The following is a 20,493-nucleotide window of genomic DNA, read 5'->3' as shown; positions in this document are numbered from 1 at the left end:
TTGTTACGGGAACGTGCTCTGTTCATACCCGTTGCCTAGGAAATCAACTTTCGATCTGACATNATGCCTATGTTTGTTCCCTCTCTTGGTTCGTGCTTGCTTTATAATTAGCCTTTGGGCTGCTGAATTGGCACGAAAATACATAAGTGCACTGAATTACTAGTGGCACTACTGCTATAAGTGCACACCATTTTGTTGGCCTATAATAACATATTTGGTGTCCACCTATAAGAAGGAATTAGTCGTGAAGATAACGTGACCTTTCGGATGCATATATCACCGCCATGTTCAGGACGGAAAGTAAGCGAAGTAACCTTGCTGAGGGCTTTCACTCTATTTCTGTTGGTATCTTGCTTGGCTTTCTCTTCGACCCTGAAGTTGGAAGTGATATGTTTCTCCTGAAATGTCGAGTTATCTCCAAACTTCACGGCGTCATAGCCGTGAGGAGCCCGGTCACCAGTTGTTAATAGCTGTGATGACGTATATATTTCCCTGTATTAGCTTTAGCTATTTGTTCTCCCTTACTACGTACGTTGTATGAAATGGCCTCGCTCATTTTTTGTTTTCATAACTGTCTCGTCACCAGAATACACTACAAAATCATGACATAAAAATAGCTAACAAATGTTTTGAAAATGTGGCACAGTTCAGATATTTGGGAACAACGATAACAGATCGAAACCTGATCCATGAGGAAATAAATAGGCGATTGAACTCGGGTAATGCTTGCTACCATTCAGTCCAGAACCTTTTGTCTTCTCGTCTGCTGTCCAAAAACATAAAAATTAGAATATACAAAACTGTAACTTTGCCTGTGGTCCTGTATGGGTGTGAAACTTGGTCTCTGGCATTAAGGGAGGAACAAAGACTGAGGGTGTTTGAGAACAGGGTATCGAGGAGAATATTTGGATATAAGAGGTGTGAAATGGCAGGAGCTTCATAACTTGTGCTCTTCACTAAGTATAATTAGAATGATCAAGTCAATGAGGATACGATTGGCAGGGCATGTAGCACGAATGTGGAAGAAAATGAATGCATATAGGTTACTCTTACGAAAGCCAGAAATAAAGAGACCATTAGGAAGAACAAGACATAGATGGATGGTTAATATTAAATTGGATTTTATAGAAGTAGGTTGGGGTGTTACAGACTGGAATGATCTGGCTCAGGGTAGGGACCAGTGAAGGGCTCTTGTGAACACGGTAATGAACCTTCGGGTTCCGTAAAATGCTGGGAAGTTCTTGAGTAGCTGCATGAAGTTAGTTAGGTCCCGCCCTCGATCTAAAGAGATTTCGGTGTGTACATTCTGCAGTCGAAACATTCGTAGTGAGTGATCTGTATTGAAGTGCTTAATAGTAAAAAGAGGAAATGTGACGCAGAATAATATACTTGTTATAATACATGTATAATGTATAATAATAATGTGTATACTCGTTGAATTATTAGAGGCCGTTCTCAAACAATCACAAGCTTGAAACTTTATAAGTGCATTTTCGTGACTGCCTAAAGAAACATGAAAAATATATGATTGATTCGCTGCAGTTTATTATTTAATTTTTTGTCAAAAAAATGGACAGTTTATTACGTTTCCATGACACCAAAGGGAGTGGAATATTACTGGAGGTTTATGAATTACGTGATCCATAAAATCTCTATAAAACTTGTGTGGTTAGGGTTTGTTGGCTTTATTACGTAACATAAAACAATTACAATTTATGATGAATCGCTCACTATAACTAGTTCAAACTACCTACTAAATTTTAAATTTCAGTGAGAGAATGATGTTATCGCAATATTTTATGAAAAAATTAGTCGGTTATGTACCACGCATAGAAGCCATAAAATCAAATCAAATTTTCATTCTATAAGCCTGGCTAGAATAAGGGATGAGTTGGGAGACCCAAAAATAGACAGGAGTATAATACGTATTAAGAGGGATCTTATAAAATATGAAACTTTTGATTGGATTTTCAGGCGAAATGAATCCTATTCATAAGAGACAAATTCATCCTCTCGTCAGAGAGGAAGTTACATAAGGACTATGGCCGCAAGGGTTACGGTCGTGAGGCTCGAGGGGTTTGGCGCCAAGACGAACTGAAGAATCAACATGAGCAGGTGTGAATTAGTCTATTTGCACCTACTCACGTTGGTTCATCGCTTGCGGATTTATTCTTTCTTCTTCTACCCTGAAGATGGAGGCGATACGTTCCTCCGAAACGTCAGTTAACACAATATTTACACGGCGCCACATCCTAGGAGACTACTTGCTTCATAGTCACCGCCGTAAAAATCTCAAATCTTACAATTAAAACATATTTTCTTACGTTTTTACAAATGGATATGAATTGAGGCTAACATTATGAATCTAAGCATCGGCAAGGGAGGAAATAAATCATATATGGTCTTGCTCTCTTTTCAACCCAGTCACAGATTGTTAAGGGAAAACGCGTAACATAACCTCATTCTGTGTAGTTCCTATAAACCATTGTGCTCCGCACGGGGAATAGGAACACTGTTTCTTGTGTTTATACAAAATACGTCCGTATCCAATAATAAATTGCCAGACTTATAATAATTGAATTAATTTCAGGGCCATAGGGATTAAAATTAATGACTGTAATTTTCATTGTATCATGTAATAACGGTTGCTTGAAATTTGTTTCGTACATTTCCATAGAAACAAGCGAGTTATTTAGCCGAACCCATCCCACGCTAAGTAACTCTGGCCTTATGTAGCTTGCAAGGAGGCCAGACAGTCACGCCATCTTCATTTTATTTGAAAATGAAGTACATACTGGTACTTTAAATGCTTTATAACAGATTACTGACCAATCACATCCAACCAGTATAATGAACTTATAAACTGGAATATGGTTACAAAGGCGACCTCTCTGCTGGTTTGGTGTCTCTAATGGATTTTATTTTTCGATGCGTTTATCCTATATGCAAAACATAGAGAAAATATATAACAGTATAATATCAAACAGTATTCACTGCCTGAATTACAGGGTGGGACAAAACTCGCGCTCCGCAGGACTTTGTATAAACTAATCTCATAGATCTTAGAATGGTCACCCAGGTCACTAGATCTCACGTCACTTCCGCTCTCTCCTGTAGGAACATGTCAAATCTGTCTTCTAGAAGCATTAAACAAGATAGATCGAAACATTAAAGTAATTGAAATCAATCCCATTTTTCTCGAATCAAGTCCATACGTCATATCTTTGTCGATTGTTGTCCATCGTCCGGTATTCTAAATGACACAGTTTTGAAAACTGGATTTGTTTCCTTCATCAGGTGAGTAGTGAGAGACGCCTACGCAGTTGAATCCGTTAGAAAGAGCTGTCCTCAATATGCTCTTACTAAGGGAGCCAAAAGAGTAGGTGTCTCCCAACACTGACCTGATGAAGGAAACAGATCCAGTTTCCGAAACGTTATTTTGTGTCCTTTAGAAACTCAGACGATGGACAAATTCCAAAAACCCGGTAAATCCTGAGTGTTATACACCATCGATTTAGAATCTGTGTAAATGCTGGCGATGCACACGGTGGAATGGCTTCATGTTTCCTGCAAAGAATTGAGGCGGAAACCCACATTACGCCGGCTACTGCAGCACTGCGCTAGTTACGCTGTATGCAACAGGAAGACATGAGTTGTGTAAACGCGCCAGCCAGAGTTAGCAAACTGTTGACCGCGGGTCTCGTCCACTTTGTCACAAGATTATGAATGAAATATACTATCTTCTGTGATAAAACACCATGTAGTCCGTTGGAAGTCACCCGATGTCTCGTAATAATATGTATCTTGCTCGGATTATTCTGTCCTGAAGATGTAGGCGACATGTTCCTCCGAAACGTTTGTTGACTTTCTGCGGACTGCAAGGTATTATATCCAGAATAGAAGCACTTTTCATAATCACCGCCGCGAGTACCTGAAGTCTTACAAATATACATAGGTCGGATAAAAAGTAGTGGCAACACCTCTATAGTTCTGAAATGACTTTATTACCTGAGGTAAACACACTTACATTCCTTCAATATAATCGCCCCCCATGTGTACCACCGTCTGCCAAATTTGTGGAAGGCGTCGTACGCCATCAGGGCATCCACTTCTCTTGATGTCCAGCAGTGACTGCCCTACAGCATGAATAATCTCCTCTCTTGTGTTGTAACGTGCCCTCACAGTGATTCTTTCATTTTGGCAAAGAGATCATAATCACACGGACTCGTATAGGGCGAGTATGGCGGATGTTGCAGTATCTCCCATCGCCAGCAGAGAAGGAGATCCTTGACAGCGTCAGCAGTATGAGCCCTTGCATTGTCATGAAGGATGATGGGGTTCGTTGCCAACAAGTGTCATCGCTTTCTCCTGAGTGCTTGACGAAGATGATTACACAGGAAACTGCAGTAGTAGGCAGCGTTTACTGTCTGTCGTTGAGGTACAGTGTGGTGCAGTATCACTCCATCAGTGTCATATGCCACAATGAACATCGCCTCCACATTACTCGGTGTAGGGCGCACTTTCTTTGGACAAGGCGAGCCAGGATGCTTCCATTCATTTGAGTGTCGCTTCAAGTGCGGTTCGTATGAGCGAGCCCAAGTTTCGTCCAGAGTGACGATCCTTCCAAGGAAGTCGTCACCTTCCCTCTGGTACCGGTCCAACAAGTCCTGTGCAATTGCATAACGTTGCCATTGTTGCACCTCGGGGACAATGTATGTGGTACCCAACGCGCTGCAATTTTGCGGTATCCAAGAATATCGTGCAGAATGTGGAGCACGGATTTGTGACATACGCCTACCTCAGCAGCTAACTCCCGCGCAGCCCATCGGCGATCAACATCCAGCAAGGAAGAAAGAAACTGAATTGTGTGGTTGTCAACATGGGGTCGTCCTGAATGGCATCCCCTCCTTCACGGAACAATTTCACCCATCGTGCCACTGTGCGATATGGCAAAGCAGCATCACCACATGCTTCTCGCAGTCCCTGATAACAGTTTTGTGCACTGTGACCTCGTGCAACTTCAATTTTTATCCAGGAGCGTTGTTCTTGTTTCGTAAACATGTTGTTAGGGTGCTTGAACTGGGCTCCTGCACTTCAAGACGATGCACAATGCAACTCAATGAAACACAACCAGAGCCACTCACTGCACTACTTCAACTGAACTTCTGCTGTCAGCTACGGACGGTGCTAGTGCCACCTGACGCACATATTTCATGTTACAGCAGTGTTGCCACTACTTTTTATCCAACCCTTTTATGACAATCTCCCGAAGTAATATTACATGGTAATAACTAAAACTAAACACTCCATGGTTATAGTCCGCAAGCGAACTATACCGACCGAGCGACCGCCGCTTGTCGGCGAAGTTAGTGCCAACTGTAGCGGATAGAGGATGTTGCGTGGTCAGCGCAACGAATCCCCACGGCCATTAATTTCGGTTTTTCTAGACCGGAGCCCCTCTTTCCTTGAAATAGCTCCTCAATTTTCCTCACGAGGCTGAGCCATGGTATACTAACAAAAGAAAATCTTCCAGCACATATGGGCACAATAGTCTGAACAGTGTGATTCAAGTGACGTTGGCGTAAAGACAGGGCGAATTATTTTACTGAACCAGTTCAGTTTTATCAACGCAAATTTCGACAGAAGAGATAACTTTAGTATTAACGAAGTGGTAGTCTGTGTACTAATATTTGTCTGGGATTTTTCTCCTGTTTAACATGTGCTTAATGAATGCACTGCCCCTGCGCGTAATTAATTAAGCACCACACCACGAAGACGTATTGTGAAGTACATGTACAGATCCACATATTCTTGACCTCGATAGTACACTTAGTTGGAGTTGAGTTGTCAGCTTCACGCCTCAGCCGCTCTACCCCAAGGAAACTCTCCATGGTACGCATTGGATGGGAGACATGAGTAGGCATCAGAACCGGTCTTCACACTGACGAGTAGAGACAATTTTTTTGCCCACGCCGGGAATCGAACCCCGACCGTCCAGCTCGTACCCCGTCTAATAATATAAATATGAAGGTTAGATAATGGAAGTACATGCAACATGACCCCAATTTTACTGTGTAGCTCGGAAGACGGGTCGATATTCTCCGCCTGGATGGTGGAAATGTAAATTATGGAGGTGTGTGACGTCATTCTTCCCATCCCCATGTCTGAGAGAACAAACTAAGCTTATTTAGGGTAGCTGTCAGAAGGGGGTAGGGGTGGGAGGAAGCAGGATTTAGGAGAAGGATATAATGAGATTAAAAGGTTAATGGTAAGGTTTAAAACGTAGAAGTAAGAGTGAGGGTTGATGGAGGGTGGAAACACTCGAAAGTCTCTGCCATTGCATCGGACAGTTCCCCACATCTCATTGCAGAATGGTGTGACGCAGAAAAGGCCGCCTAGTGGTGGAATTCATAGACGTTCCACATAGAGAGAGGTAGTGGACGGCACGTGTGCCCTTTACCTGGCGATCCTGTGGCCAGATCGCCCTCGCCAACTAATTTAAACGCCGCCGCAAAAAGGTAGTCATGAATTACGTAATAATGAAGACACAATTAAGTTCCAACCTCCGCAGTTCAGACAGCCAGAGATGGCTCCTTGGGCAGAGGAACCAGTGAGAGACGGTTTATCAAGTTATTTCTGTTTTCTTCCTTGTCAGTGAACTTATCACGAAAATTATGGTGCACCATAGGCCTAATAAGGCAGCACCTTATCACATCGCCTATTCCGCGATTGCACTTCAGCAATTTTTTATGAATTTAATATAAACCGTGCGATTGTTGGGGCACCTGTAGCGTGGTTGGTTGACGCACTATGCTACAAGCAGGAAGGTAGCGGGATCGAATCCCGATGAGGTGGATTTTTTCAAATTTCCTAGTCTTTCCAGCCGCACTATGGCCCTTGGGTCGTCTCAGCCTCTAACACAAATGAATAAGAGGAATCTTCCTGGGGGTATAGGGCGTCCGGCGCGTAAGACTGGAAACCTCACCGTCATCTTAAGCCTAACAACCTCACCCCGATCTGTGAGCCGATTGTTTAGAGAAAATGTGGGAGCCTCGACGTCTCACAACCCTATGGGCTCCATCTCTGTTAAGAGTTTTCCCTCTGCATAAATATCTCACTTCGCAATGGTATCTGAGCTGTCACTGTAACGTTTGCTTGAATGTGGGCAGTTCCCACAGACGTATGAGGACTGGAGGCAAAGCTCCACGAAGTAATAATTTCGTTACTAAACGGAGATGGGTAAGAAGATTTATATCTACCACAGGAACTCCCATTGACCATTGAACAGAGTGTTTGGAGAGTTACCGAATTTGTTTGGTGGCTGTGGTAAATTGAAATATTCTTGGGAGAAATAAACCACATCAGATTATGTAATACTCGATACCAAAATTCTGATGTCTTGCGCGGCTTATTGTTCGAAGACGAGGATAGAGACGATTTCTTTCTCCGAAACTTCGGTTGACTTTCAACGGACTACACGGCGTTATATACCAGAAGCTAGTATTTTTCATAAACACCGCTTTATGAACCTCAAATCCTGCGACTCACCGGGTGTTCCAAATTGTGTGTACCCCCGTCTCAACGACACGATTTGTGGTTCACATTGCTAAAACAGCCTGTAGCGACCACGACCACCCGGTGACTGCCACTTGTTAACCCAGTCCCCTTGTGACAGTCACATAGTGCTCTCGGGAACGCGCGTGCGCAAGTGTGTATGTTCTGGTTCCAGTAATTAATATGCATTTTTGGATGAGATGGTTACGGGAACTACATAGCTTACGGGCGGACCAGGGTGGGAAACGTACAGTTGCGGAAGAAACGTGACAGTAGAACACTATCAGCTATGTCTGATAAAAAGTTTGAATGTACAGTGAAACAGAGGATATACACGTTCATTTTGGGGTGGTGTTTTCAGAACCACGTACGAAGTTCTAGGAATAATTAATCGCCTACACTCCTTTGATACGACATGACCCACATAGAGAAAGCCCCCGGTACCCGTCGGATAGGAGGATGGGTGGTCCTCAGAGGCAGTCTGGACGCTGTGGAGGAGAGAAAAATCTTGCCATATCTGGAATTGAACCCCGGCCTTCCAGGCCGTCGCTATATCGACTAAACTGTAAATACGCTACAGTAGCTATATTTATTATTTTTAAAATTTTTATTTTTAATAAATGTGAAATTTTTTTTTTGGCATCTGCTCTTCAGCGAAGTTCTGCCTAGCGATTGCACACACTGCATGTGGAAACCGATCTGTCAGGTGTAATAACAATTTTGAGCTAAGGGACTGAAATGAACGCAACGTGACTGAAGCTGTTGGCCCCAGCAAGTAATTCTTATTTGCTCCAGATTTTCATCATCAGGAAAGCAAATGTCCAGTTGGGACAAATAATGTTTAACGGATCACAGAATACAAATGTTTGGATCTACACGCCGCTGTAATCGATATTCTAAGTAGGATCATTTCCCCTGCTTTACACATGAAGACGGAAGCAAATTATGCCCTTGAAACGTCTTATAATTTTAAATACAGCTTAGACAATCAACAGTGTCCATCAAATTAATTGTATAAGTAATTTATGTCCATCGAGGTCTTCTGTAAATTACATAATTTTTGTATGAAAATTTCTGACCCTTCGAAAGCTCCTGGTCCAATCACAAGTTCTGATCACGGACGTTTCGGAACCTGCCAAACGCCGGTGTTTTATTGGACAGTGACTCTGTCCATAGTTCCTCGTCATGGAAGTTGTATGTATTCCGGAATTGCGCAGCTTCGCCATACTTGATTCAACCCGTTGAGATCCTGAACGCACTTTCTTGCTGATAGGAACAGAGAGGAGACGAAGGAGAATGAAAGTAAGAAAGATCAGAAAGTAGAGAAGAACAAGGAGGAGATTAGAGAAGAAGGAGGGTACAAAACGAGGGAGGAGGAGGCGGGGAAGTTGAACAAAGAAGCAAACCAGGATAAGGAGAAAATTAATACAGAAGAGAAGTACAGCAAAAAAAAACAGACGAGAATATTGAAGAAAAATACAGGAGAGGAGACAAAAGAGGGTGAAGGAGGAAGAGAGGAAGTGGTAAGAGAAGGGAGAAATTTTAAGAAAAGCGGATGAGAGTAAGAGGAAGAAGGTGTAGCTGAACGGGAAGGAGTAATAATTCTTTCCTTTTTCATGTCTCTCTTTATCTGATGTCTTGGGTCTGAAAGGATTAAGTAACTCAGAGAGACAGATTCCTTCTTCAGAAGCTGGTAATCTTTCAGCTAGTCGGCTTCTCCGCTGTTAGAAGCCTCGTTACCGTGTTCGTGTCTGGACCCAAATTCTGAACAGATGAATCCATTTTACATCCTCGGAAAATACTTTTTTAGAAATCGACTTTAACACTCTCCCCCCCCACCATCCTCGCCGTTGTCCCCGAAGTGATCTCTACCCTTCAGGTTTTCAAACGAAAGGATTTCATGAATTTTTCATAGTCCATTTTAAATTTAATAAATTTATGAGCCTGTAAACTTTAGAATCCGGTCTAGAAAAGCGAGATTAACGGCTGTGGGGATCCGTTGCGCTGACCACGCGACACCCTCTGTCCACAAAAGTTGGCACTAAGTTTGTCAGCAAGCGGCGGTGGCTCGGTCGGTATAGTTCGCTTGCGGATTACAGGCCACGGAGTTCTTTTTTTGTTTGTTTGTGTACTTTAGAATGCTAAACAAATGTAAAATATTAAATCGAAAGTAGACGCTGTCGAGAAGTTGGCCACTCTTTGAATGAAATTTATATAAAATTCGTCTGTCTAACATTCAGCTGTCTACTTTCTTCTCGCTGAAGAGTTGGAGTTTATCAGCATGGTCCAATGTGTTGGAAATTTTTCCCACCCCTGACCTAAATATACTGACGTAAACCTTAAGGTATGCTCCGCACCGGTATGCGTCAAGACATGTAACTGTCAAGACACGATGTCTGCGGCGTGACGCAAAGAAAAGAGCACAGTTGAAACGAATGAAATTATGAAAACCGCCACACACCGGTCTGAGTCATGATACTGACGTCATGTCGCAGACATCGTGTCTTGACTGTTACATGTCTTGACGCATGTCGGTGTGCGGACTACCTAAGACTTGCGGTGAGATGGGACTATAACATTAAACGAATATGGACGTTTTGAAGGGTTAAACTGGTTCATAGTCTTTTTCAATTTCGAACTCACGTATTAGACGTTTTGAACCATAGGATTCTTCTATCTGTTGTTAGTTATTTAGTTTACTGATAATTTTGTGTTATTTATTTTAGTTAAAAGAAAATTAAATTCTGTTTCTTGTAATATACTTATTTATTAAGGATCTTACGTTTTTGAAAACTATCTCTGTGCGATAAATATGGTTCAGAATTTTCTGTCTTCTGGGATATAACGCAATGTATTCCGTTAAAAATCAAGATGTGATTCGGGGGAACATATCGCCTCCATCTTCAGGATCGAAAAATAAACCAAGCAAAGAACAAGCCAAAAATCTGGCGGAACGCAGAGCTCAGGTTCTGTGGTTTCTACTTTATTTTATTCTTCGACACTGAGGATGGAGATAAAATGTTAATAATAGTAAAAAATACACAAACCAAACGATTCAAGTTGTTTTCTAGGCGTTTATATCCTGATATTCTTCAATAATGAGGTTGTAAAATAATAATACTGAAGAAACATTTCTTACAGCTGTCAGGGTGGCAGAGGAATTACACTTATTGAGAGAGAAGTGTTATACACTTTTGATAGTTTCAGTAACTTATAAACAATAATTGTTTTATTCTGTTCCTAAGCGAAATTTTGTCTACGGGTGAAGCACCTAATGATAATTGGGTGTCACGTGCTGGCTGGTGAGGCCTGTTACACACTCCAGGACAATGGTGCGCACGTTATCGGCAAAGATACCGAAAGTATTCAAGATAACCCCCTCCCCCGTTACACTTGTGACACCGTAAGAATCAGTAAGAGTGCTCTGGTACTGAACGCGTTTCTTCACAAGGGGAAGCAAGCAGGAGCAGCTGGAGGCATGGAACATCTTATTCCAAATTATATCAATTTCTTATTTATTTAGTTTATTTGTAATTTATATAACGCCATTAACAATAATAACAACAAAAAACAAAACGAACTCCGTGACTTTAGTCCGCAAGCGAACTATACCAACCGAGCGACCGCCCCTTGTCGACGAAGTTAGTGCCAGCTTTAGCGGATAGAGGGTGTCGCGTGATCAGAGCAACGGATCCCCACGGTCGTTGATTTTGGTTTTCTAGACCGGACCATTAACAATAATTCAGACTATAACTTCGAATGATGTAATAATGAATTGGAAAACATATGGATGGGAGCGGTTGTGGCCTAATTAAGGAACTATAGATAATTTTGCTTGAAAAAACTGAGGAAAACAACGAAACATCTTAATCAAGAAGTGAGCATACTGGAAAAGCTTCGAACTGGACACTTCCCGAATACGAGGCAGAAGTTTTGTTTTTTAAGCCAGATTTCTCATTAATTTGTTGTTACGAATAAAAATATTTTCATTAATAATTATTGTTCATATTTCAAATTTTCCAAAATATTTCAATATATTAATATTTTAGCTGCTGAAAATGAGTAAATAAGTTTATCAAAATTTTCCATGAATTCAAAATATATTAAGTTACTTAGTTTGCCGGAAATGAGTGATTTTTCGAAGTTAAAATCTATAATAATATACAGAATTATAGGGCCCCATCACACCTAGTGTCTCCATGTCGTAAATCAGAATATTTTTGTTCTACAGGACGCAGGTAAGAAGTGTGCCCCAGTCGTCCCGTTAAATAATGGCACGATCAAGTCTGGGACCAGCACGGGGCCAGTGGGTCTGACCATAATTGCTGCTGGTACTTATTGATCGGTCTGCCTCAATTACTAAGTTGCTTTTGTTGGGACATGGCATTAATAAGCAAGTACAGTCTTATTTTTGTTATGCTTGTATGTTCAGTAACAATTATTCGGCGAACGTAAATACAGATATCTAAGGAATATTACAAATGTCTGACACTTCACCCACTGTAGGGCAAGGAAGCATCAACAGTGAGTCACTGTAATCATTCCTCTTTAAATATTTTATTCTCGTCGGCTTGGGTTTTCAGTCATATTTTATTTTCTCTCGCGCCCACTTTGGAGCATAGGGCTGATTTCTCAGTTTCATTGATAATTTTTACAGACGGTAAGACTCCTTGGACGGGTGATCAGCTCGTCACTAGGCCTCTACCTAAACACAGGACAACAGAAACACAGAATAAACGCACGCACACACACCAAACATCCATGCATTGTGAGGTATTCGAACCTACGATCCCGACTTCCGAGCAAGCCAAGACAGTACAGGCCTTAGACCGCTCGGCTACCGTGACCGGCATATAAGACTCTAAGATCTAAAGGTTTATGACGATGGTGCATTGCTACAAGTACAATATTATGTTTTTGGACATTATCTATCGTCATGTCTATTTTCTAAAAACCGTTCTGTTTATTTTTCAAAACACGACGTTTCGGAGACTTGATTCTGTCCCCGTTGTGTCTCCGGAGGGAGGAACTAGCTCTGTTTATTGGACCCAACTGATTGGATTTTACCTAAGGACGGGGACAGAATCCAGTCTCCGAAACGTATTTAAAAAATTAACAGGACGGTTTTTAGAAAAGAGACAGGACGATGGATAATGTCCAAAAATACTAGTAATATAGGACTATACTGATTGACATATTTTTAGTGTAAAGAAAATTTGCAAAAAAATGCACCTATCAGCTTCTTCCTGTTTGTCTCTCTGTCTGTCTGCTGATAACATATAAGAACCGCTGAATAGATTTTCGTGAAATTTGATATTCCAAAGGTTAACTAAAATTTGTCGGTACATTCCACTTTTGGTTTAACTGAAATGCGAATATTTCCTCTGGAGATGCTGCTGTGTTGCCGCAGATAGCCCGAGCTTGGTTCTCTGAACTTATATACCAGCACAACAGATCTTCTGAACTGAAGATGCTCAGTAGCAAACTGATGCTTTATGCCATATCTGACTTTTCGGTGAACCTCCCAGTTCTTTTGAAAAATTGCCTACTATTAAAGGGAACATGTTAGGCCGCGCCATAGCTCAAGCGGTTAGTCGCCGGCTTCCCACCGCGGCGGCACGGGTTCGATCCCTGATCTGGTCAAATGTGATTTGTGGTGGACAAAGTGGCGCTGGGGCGGATTTTCTCCAAGTACTTCAGTTTCCCCTGCCGATCTTCATTCCACCAAATTCTCCATCATCATAATCACCCGGGGCAGGCTACAATAGGCCAATCAGTGGCCGCCGTACCGAGCGGACCCAGTTGGATTCCACCCCCCACTAAGCGAATTTAAAAGAAAAAGGGGAAGACGCTAGAATTTTCTCGTATGCTTTTATGTTTTATGTTCTTAGTTACACAATATATCAGCTGAGTAATGACTCTTCAGCGCCATTTTATTCCAGTACATTTGTGATTTCTCAGACACGGTTCTACATGTGTTGCTACATGTGTTGCTTAACATCAGCAGTGATGAATATTTGTGTTGCAGAAGAACAGAAAATTTCTCGAAGAAATGAACATCTAGGGAGTTACGTGCGCTCTCCGGACTGACCGTAGTAAGGTCGCACTTTATCACAACATCGCCGAAGAATGGCTTTGAAACAGATGTAGTATTCTGACTGCTTTCGTGGCGTAAGGTTTTGGGGTCTGTAATGCTGACATTTATGAGAACAAACAGCTGGCTTACGTTAATGTTAGCCTGGGGCCATACTAGCTCACGAAGTACGTCCGTTGCAACGAACATACTTTATGACGGACGTTGCTGAGGACACCACACAGTTGACCCTGAGTCTACCCTGCCTCTAACAGAAATGAGTACCAGGAATATTCTTGGAACATTCTTGGGGGTAAAGGGCGGCCGGCGCGTAGGGCTGATAACCTTGCCGCAATCTTTGAGCCTATTGTCTAGATAATGTGGGAACCTCAACATCTCACAACCCTATGGGCCTCCTCGGCCTCTTACAAGGATTCCTTTACTTTTTTTATTTAAATAATACCATTATTTATAATTTTTTTTTTATTTTTAGCTATTACAGCTCTTCTTCGATGTTATTTTTGAAGAGAAGTGTAAAACATCCAGTAAAATTCATATTTCTGATAGATGTTACCCCACTTTTATGGCAATTCTGTCTCGGTGATATTTGGAATTGTTTTCAATTTAATTTATATGTCGACTTCTCATGAATTCTATAATTATGTCTGACATGTCACACGTTATATTCTCCTTATGTCTATTCACCTGTGCCACCAATCAGAACATCGGAACGGATCGCTCTTAAGATGACAGCTCGCGTAGCATGAACTGACGAAATGACAGCAGATGAGATGTTTGGGTTACGTTACTTACTGTGTTGTGTCGTGATGGTGGTGAGAGGTCTATAGTAGGCGCCTGGGCTGGGTGGCGCCACGCATCCCTCAGTTGGACTTACAGGGCCTGCCGGCGCCTCTTCACGCTCTTCATCCTGTGTCGCCGCCGCGACGCTCCAACAATCCCTTACTGAAGTCTGATACTTGTTGCATGCTTTCTTCACCATATAGCACCTCGGCATCCTGACCGTAATTTGACGCAACTTTTGAATTTTCAGTGAAATCTCAATTGAAATAATCTTTGATACTGGTAAACGTTTTGTTCGATGCTATAATTTGCTTTTACTGGAATGGGTTTGTCAAACTTGAGGGAAATATTCTTTTCTTAAATTGTAGCACCTTTTACCGTTATAGTATGATGTTCCTAACATCTAAAAATCATCACTTGATTTCTTTCTTCTATAATATTTTTTCTTTGCTAGAAGATTTTCAGTACACACAAAAATTCTACTATATTTAACTAACCTTTCTTCACTAGCAGAGAAATATTGCTTTCGTTGTTTTATATAAAGGTGCAGTATTAAATTGATAAATGAGCTACAAATCAATAAATCGATTTCATAAATTTTGAGGTTAAATATTGCTCTTGATTCTGTGTGGGCAGGTACCACTTTCACTGATGGCTATCACGTGTGAACTTGTGCGTTCCATCAGAACTTGCTTGCAGCAGAGTTCGCACTGCAACCTGTAAACTAATTAGACTGCGAGAGTCACTGTCGGGGCGCAACACTGCGAATCAACAAGTTGCACTTCACCCACACTGAAAGTGTAACCAACAGGTTATACAAAACATACACTACGAAATACTTCCTTCATGTAATATAATATCAAAATTAACATAGTCGTGTCTGTTTTATAATACGAAAATTTTAATCGCTGAAAATGTTTAATTTTATATAACAAACGTAGGGCGGTGCTCCTACAGGGTGAGTCGATTTTTAGGAGCGCGTTACATCAGATTCGCAATCTTGGGAAAAAAACGTAATCTCAGAGAAAGATCATGGGTTCAGAATGTCCCATCGTTTCTTCTTCTTCCTCTTCTTTCTTATTCTTGTTTTGTTCTTCCTCTTGTCGGCGAATACGTGTAACAATGGCAACATGAAAGGTCCCCGTTATGGTTCTATTGCTTTCGTTTCTTTGGCATTGTCCATCACAGCAAATTGTTAGTACAAGTTCCTCTTCGATTAATTAACAAATATAAAAATGAAATAAAATATGCGGAATGAGATGTTACCGGGAAAAATCGTTGTATTTGTTATTTCACCGTATTTTCGTTGTCTGCAGTTAGCAATTTATGTGTAGGTTAGGTATTCGGTTATGGAAATGTGCAAACAGGAATGAAAATGGAAAGACGAAAGACAGAAGAAGACAGAGAAAATGGCCTAGACTGGAGCGCAGAAGGCATAGCTAGAAGGGGAAGACAGACAGACAGGCTGTTAAGCGGATAGGGCGGAGAGGGTGGGGAACTGTAGGCAATCTCATACAGCCACCTGTTAGTGTCGCGCCGGGGCTCTTTCGCGAGGGCTCCTCTGGTTCTCAGAAGCAACAATTGGTTTGTTCGAGAACAGTTGTCGAACACACAGTCACACCGGTGAAGTATGTAGGAATAATTAATTTCAGATAGAAAATAGAAGCTCCAGTAAGGCCAAGAGAATGGATCTTCTTCTTTTTTTACAGAAAAGGACGGCGTATTTTTGCTCTACGGCTGAGTTTTTGGATTTGTGGTTGCCTTCGGATCGGATTCACTGACTCGGGAAAGATTTAATGTCACTCTTCTTGAATATCACTACAGTCAATGTTCACTGCTTAGTCGTCAGCCTTCAGTTAACTTCATGTATTCACTTGTAGGAAATTTCTTTCAGTCTCTGATAATGTCTTCAAACACAGAAGCCGTACAGGCTTGTCTAACCTTCCTGAAAATAGTCACGGCAGGAAGAACACATATCGTGAAGAATTAACTGAACTCACACGAAATGAACGGAAAGATGAAGGTTTCTCCGAGGCAGAAACAAAATAACGAGACGCACCACAAGCACTCCTTACCATCCAGACGTACAGAGCGTCGGGTACCCCTCGCCCATAGCACCAACATATACACTCTCACTCGTTCGGGCGGGGTGGCGTCCCGATGACACAGGGCTCATGGCGGCGACGCTCTTCCAGAGCGCGCGTGCGCAAAGAGGAGCGTCATAACTAAGAGACTCGCTTCTCACTTGCTCCAATCGATCCCTCGTATCTGCCAACACCTGTTACCACGGCTTCAGTCGGCGAGCCCACAATATCGACCCTTCCCAAATGCATTGCTTTTCCCTCCCACCTACCCCTGTATTCCAAACAAAGTGTGAAGTGTAAATCATACATGGAAGGGTAGTAGAGGGATGAAGGGAGGAAAGAGTGTTAGTAAAGGAGAGGGTAGACAACTATACATGTCCTAGTGGGAGGGCAAAAAATCTTACAGATTGGAGGTAAAAGTACAAAAGTGAATATGCCTGTTTCTACACTTACAGAGATCAGCTACTGGTTTAGTTATAGTTGTTCCGAGCGCTACGCGTGGCTGGAACTCAGACGGCGTCCGTGACACATGACAGGCAGATCAAGTACTTTTAATGAACACGATAGAACAGTGGAAATTTGCTGTAAGATTAAACGCTTATCTTCACGGCTCTCTTACAGGCTGGTATTGATCTGTGCCCAATATCACGAAACAATTACTTTTTGACTATGTATTCTTGTAGACTGAAAGTTGGAAATGTCGGCGTTTGTTGAAATCCAGCTTATTTGAAACAAGTACCTACCTACACACCACTCGGCGCTACAGATCTGGGTGAGCATTGGCCTCTTCTAGAACCAGTCTCCACTGCTCTCTATTCCTCAACTTCTCTATCCATCCTTTCACCTTCATCTTCTTCAGGCCGTTCTCAAAATCGACATTCAAAGTTTCCATCACAATATCATTGTTCCTTGTCCTTTGCTTAGTCCGTTTCCCATATGTTCCACTTATCTGAGGCTGGTTGTTAGGTTTCTGAACAAATTTATTTTTATTGGATGAGGTTGTAGCCGCATGCCCAACCCACATCCTGGAGGACCAGGGTATCTCTCTTAGTCTGGGCTCTACCATTTGACTTTTCCGGCATAGGTGACCCTACCGGTAGGTAAAATACCGCCGGCATAGCTCTCCAGGTCAGAGTCACGCAAGCCCCACCACCACGACAAGGTGGAACCATCTTTGTGTGGTTTGAAAGAAGAAGAAGATAGCATTTGCACCAAGATTTCAGCGAAGATATTAATGGAAAATAACGATTGCAAAGAGCAACTTTTAATTCCGTGTACCTAATTTGATTTTGGTTTCACGAGGTCACAACAGTAGAGCTGTAAATTCCAAATCAAGGTCGAGTCATATCCATGCTTGCCACTTGGAGCATGGAATCATGAATATGGTTATAGGTACAGTTCTTTTAGTTTTCTATAACACTGTTTAAAATTCAGTCAATACAGGCCATACGTGGCCAGATCTCCTTTTCGCTCTCATAGCATTTATGAACGCTCCCCATTTGATCCAGCATAGGGATTGGCCTTCATAAATTCTGTCTCAAACAGCTTAGGCCGTGCGTCATGCGTTCAGTAGGTGGTCTTAGGGAAAAAAATCCTGTGTGGTCAACGATACCTCTTGTATGGCAATTTTTGTTTACATCATGTGCTAAAAATAGAAATGTGTGTACCTCTAATGGTGACACACGATCTGCCATTATCTGATGATGATGATAATGGACCCCCAGAGATAATTTATATATAGCTGTATAGCTAGGAGAGGTTCAGGAGTACAGAATCTGGAAGGTCTGAACCCCACATACGGAGAACACAATTCTATAACAGGGACATGGTACGCCGTCCTACTGCGGCAACTTCTCCGACTCTCTTGTAAGGCGGGTAGTATGACTTGACCTCCAGGCGCTTTGTAACTGCGGTATGAGATGAGCAGGAAGTGAACTGAACTGATTCGCCTCTTTAAATTCTTTTTTTTTAAGATTTCTTACTTGTCAATTGAATGCTGAAGGTGGTTGAACAAGATCGTTTTTATATGAGAACTGTAAATGCAGTTTAGATTAACTCCCATCGCCAAGCCTAAAGGTCATCAGTTCAGTTATTTATAGAGATATTTTAAGAAAATTTCATAATGAGGAGTTACATAAATTGTACTGTTCATCATATCCTCTTAAAGTGATTAAATCAAGAAGGATGAAGTAGGAGGAGCATTTTGTATGCATGGGAAGTATTATAAATGCACACAGATTCTCAAAATCTGAAAATAGAAGAACAAGTTGCGTTACATTCCTTGTGGTTTATACTGAAATTCTTGTACCGTATGCCTGTTATCTATTTAATGCCATAAAATGTAAAACTGTTCCTATAAAGAGCTGCAGAAGCCCATAGGGTTGTGAGACGACGAGGCTGTCACATTTTCTAGACAATCGGCTCACAGATGGCGGTGAGGTTGTTAGCCTTACGCTTCGGCCTTCCGCCATTGACTCCAAGGAAGATTCCTGGTACTTATTTCTATTAGAGGCTGAGTCGACTCTAAGGCCATTATACGGCTGGAAGGGTTAGGTCAATTGAACAATCCAATGATCTCATCGGGAATCGAACCCGCGACCTTCCGGTTTGTAGCATAGTGCTTCAACCGACTACGCTACAGCGTTCCCGCTATTTAATGTCATTGATTTCCATTCTTGTCTGAAGCCTATATGGAATACATTGATGAGACTAATAGTATTAATGTACAGTAGCGTATATACCCATGCATGTTATGTGGCTGCAGTTAAGGAGATGAGCTTGGAAAGTATCAAGAAAGCGTTCCTTCAAGCATCTATATATGTATATACGTAAATAGGTTACATAGAAGTGTCACATTTATATGATATCTCAGTGACTGTCCTCTGTATTTTTACGGGACTATTTCCTTACAGCCGTTCGACATGCTGTGTTCTCCACCTTTGTTATGAAGGTTATACAGATTGTTTCTAAATTACTGTCGGCGTTTCCGTACCCTATAATGGGAATCCCCGACAGTAATTTAGAATCACTCTGTATTCGGTACTGCATCAAGTTTAAATAACTCTGTTGTATTTAAGTGATGAATGAACGCGTCCTGTTCTTTACTGTTAACAGCTCTGTATCGTATTCATTACTCAAAATTGGTTCCTTGGTCAATCCAGCCCCGCGCGAAGCAAGTGGCTCGGCTTGTATTTCAGCTCTGCTTTCAGTGAGTCCCTCAAAATTTTGACAAAGTCTGTTGTTAATTATAGAACTGTGTTGGATGTTGTCTATTATTTTAGTTGTATTTGAAATTACGTTTCGGAAGCTTGATCCGTTTTCATCATCACACATAAAAAAGAGAAAATATCCTACACATTTATGCGCGTTAGACAGAGTTAAACTCGAAGAAAGTCGTCTTCTGGGTTTAGGTGCCGTGTAATCTTCGTTTTGGCCTTATGGCCTTAATCGCTCTCCACTGCTCCTATTGGTCCGTTCTCCCTAACCACCCCCCCTGCCTACTTCGTATATAAGTGCGCCTTTCACTTCCTATCACTACAGCTACTGCTCTCTGCATTCCAAGCCATTCAACTGCTCTGAAGATGGAGGCGATACATTCCTCCGAAACGTCTAAAAAAAGGCCAAAACGAAGATTACACGGCGCCTAAACCCAGAAGACGACTTTCTTCATAGTCATCGCCGTGAAAACCTCAAAACTTACACAGAGTTAAACTCCATCGTTTCTGATGAAGGAAGTAGGCTTGGCTTTCGAAACTTCATATAATTTTAGATAGATCTAAAACAACAATGTCGACATGATTTATATTATAGTTAGATATATATTTATTTCAATATTACACAGTTTATACTCACCTCCAACTAATGCAGATGTAAAGAAAATGTGTATCTCTACTGCCACTCCTCCATACGCCTTCACTGCATAGTGTTTCATTAGTTAAGAACATGGACAATTTTGCCTTTATTACACAGTTTATGGTAATA

General features: G+C 41.7%; 1 protein-coding gene across 1 annotated transcript in view; it reads right to left on the bottom strand.

Annotated features, from left to right (window-relative positions):
- LOC111868525 (transcriptional repressor scratch 2) overlaps positions 1-14,642 on the bottom strand; it is a 101,085-nt gene extending 86,443 nt beyond the window's left edge. The window contains exon 1 of the mRNA XM_023859233.2: positions 14,441-14,642. Coding sequence (XP_023715001.1) covers positions 14,441-14,642 — 202 coding nt within the window. The remainder of the gene's footprint in view (positions 1-14,440) is intronic.
- Positions 14,643-20,493: the final 5,851 nt, after the last annotated feature.

This window comes from Cryptotermes secundus, unplaced genomic scaffold (assembly GCF_002891405.2).
Source record: "Cryptotermes secundus unplaced genomic scaffold, Csec_1.0 scaffold239, whole genome shotgun sequence".
Classification (NCBI taxonomy): domain Eukaryota; kingdom Metazoa; phylum Arthropoda; class Insecta; order Blattodea; family Kalotermitidae; genus Cryptotermes; species Cryptotermes secundus.
The sequence above is the reverse complement of the archived record's forward strand: the minus strand, read 5'-3'. Positions and strand labels throughout refer to the sequence as shown.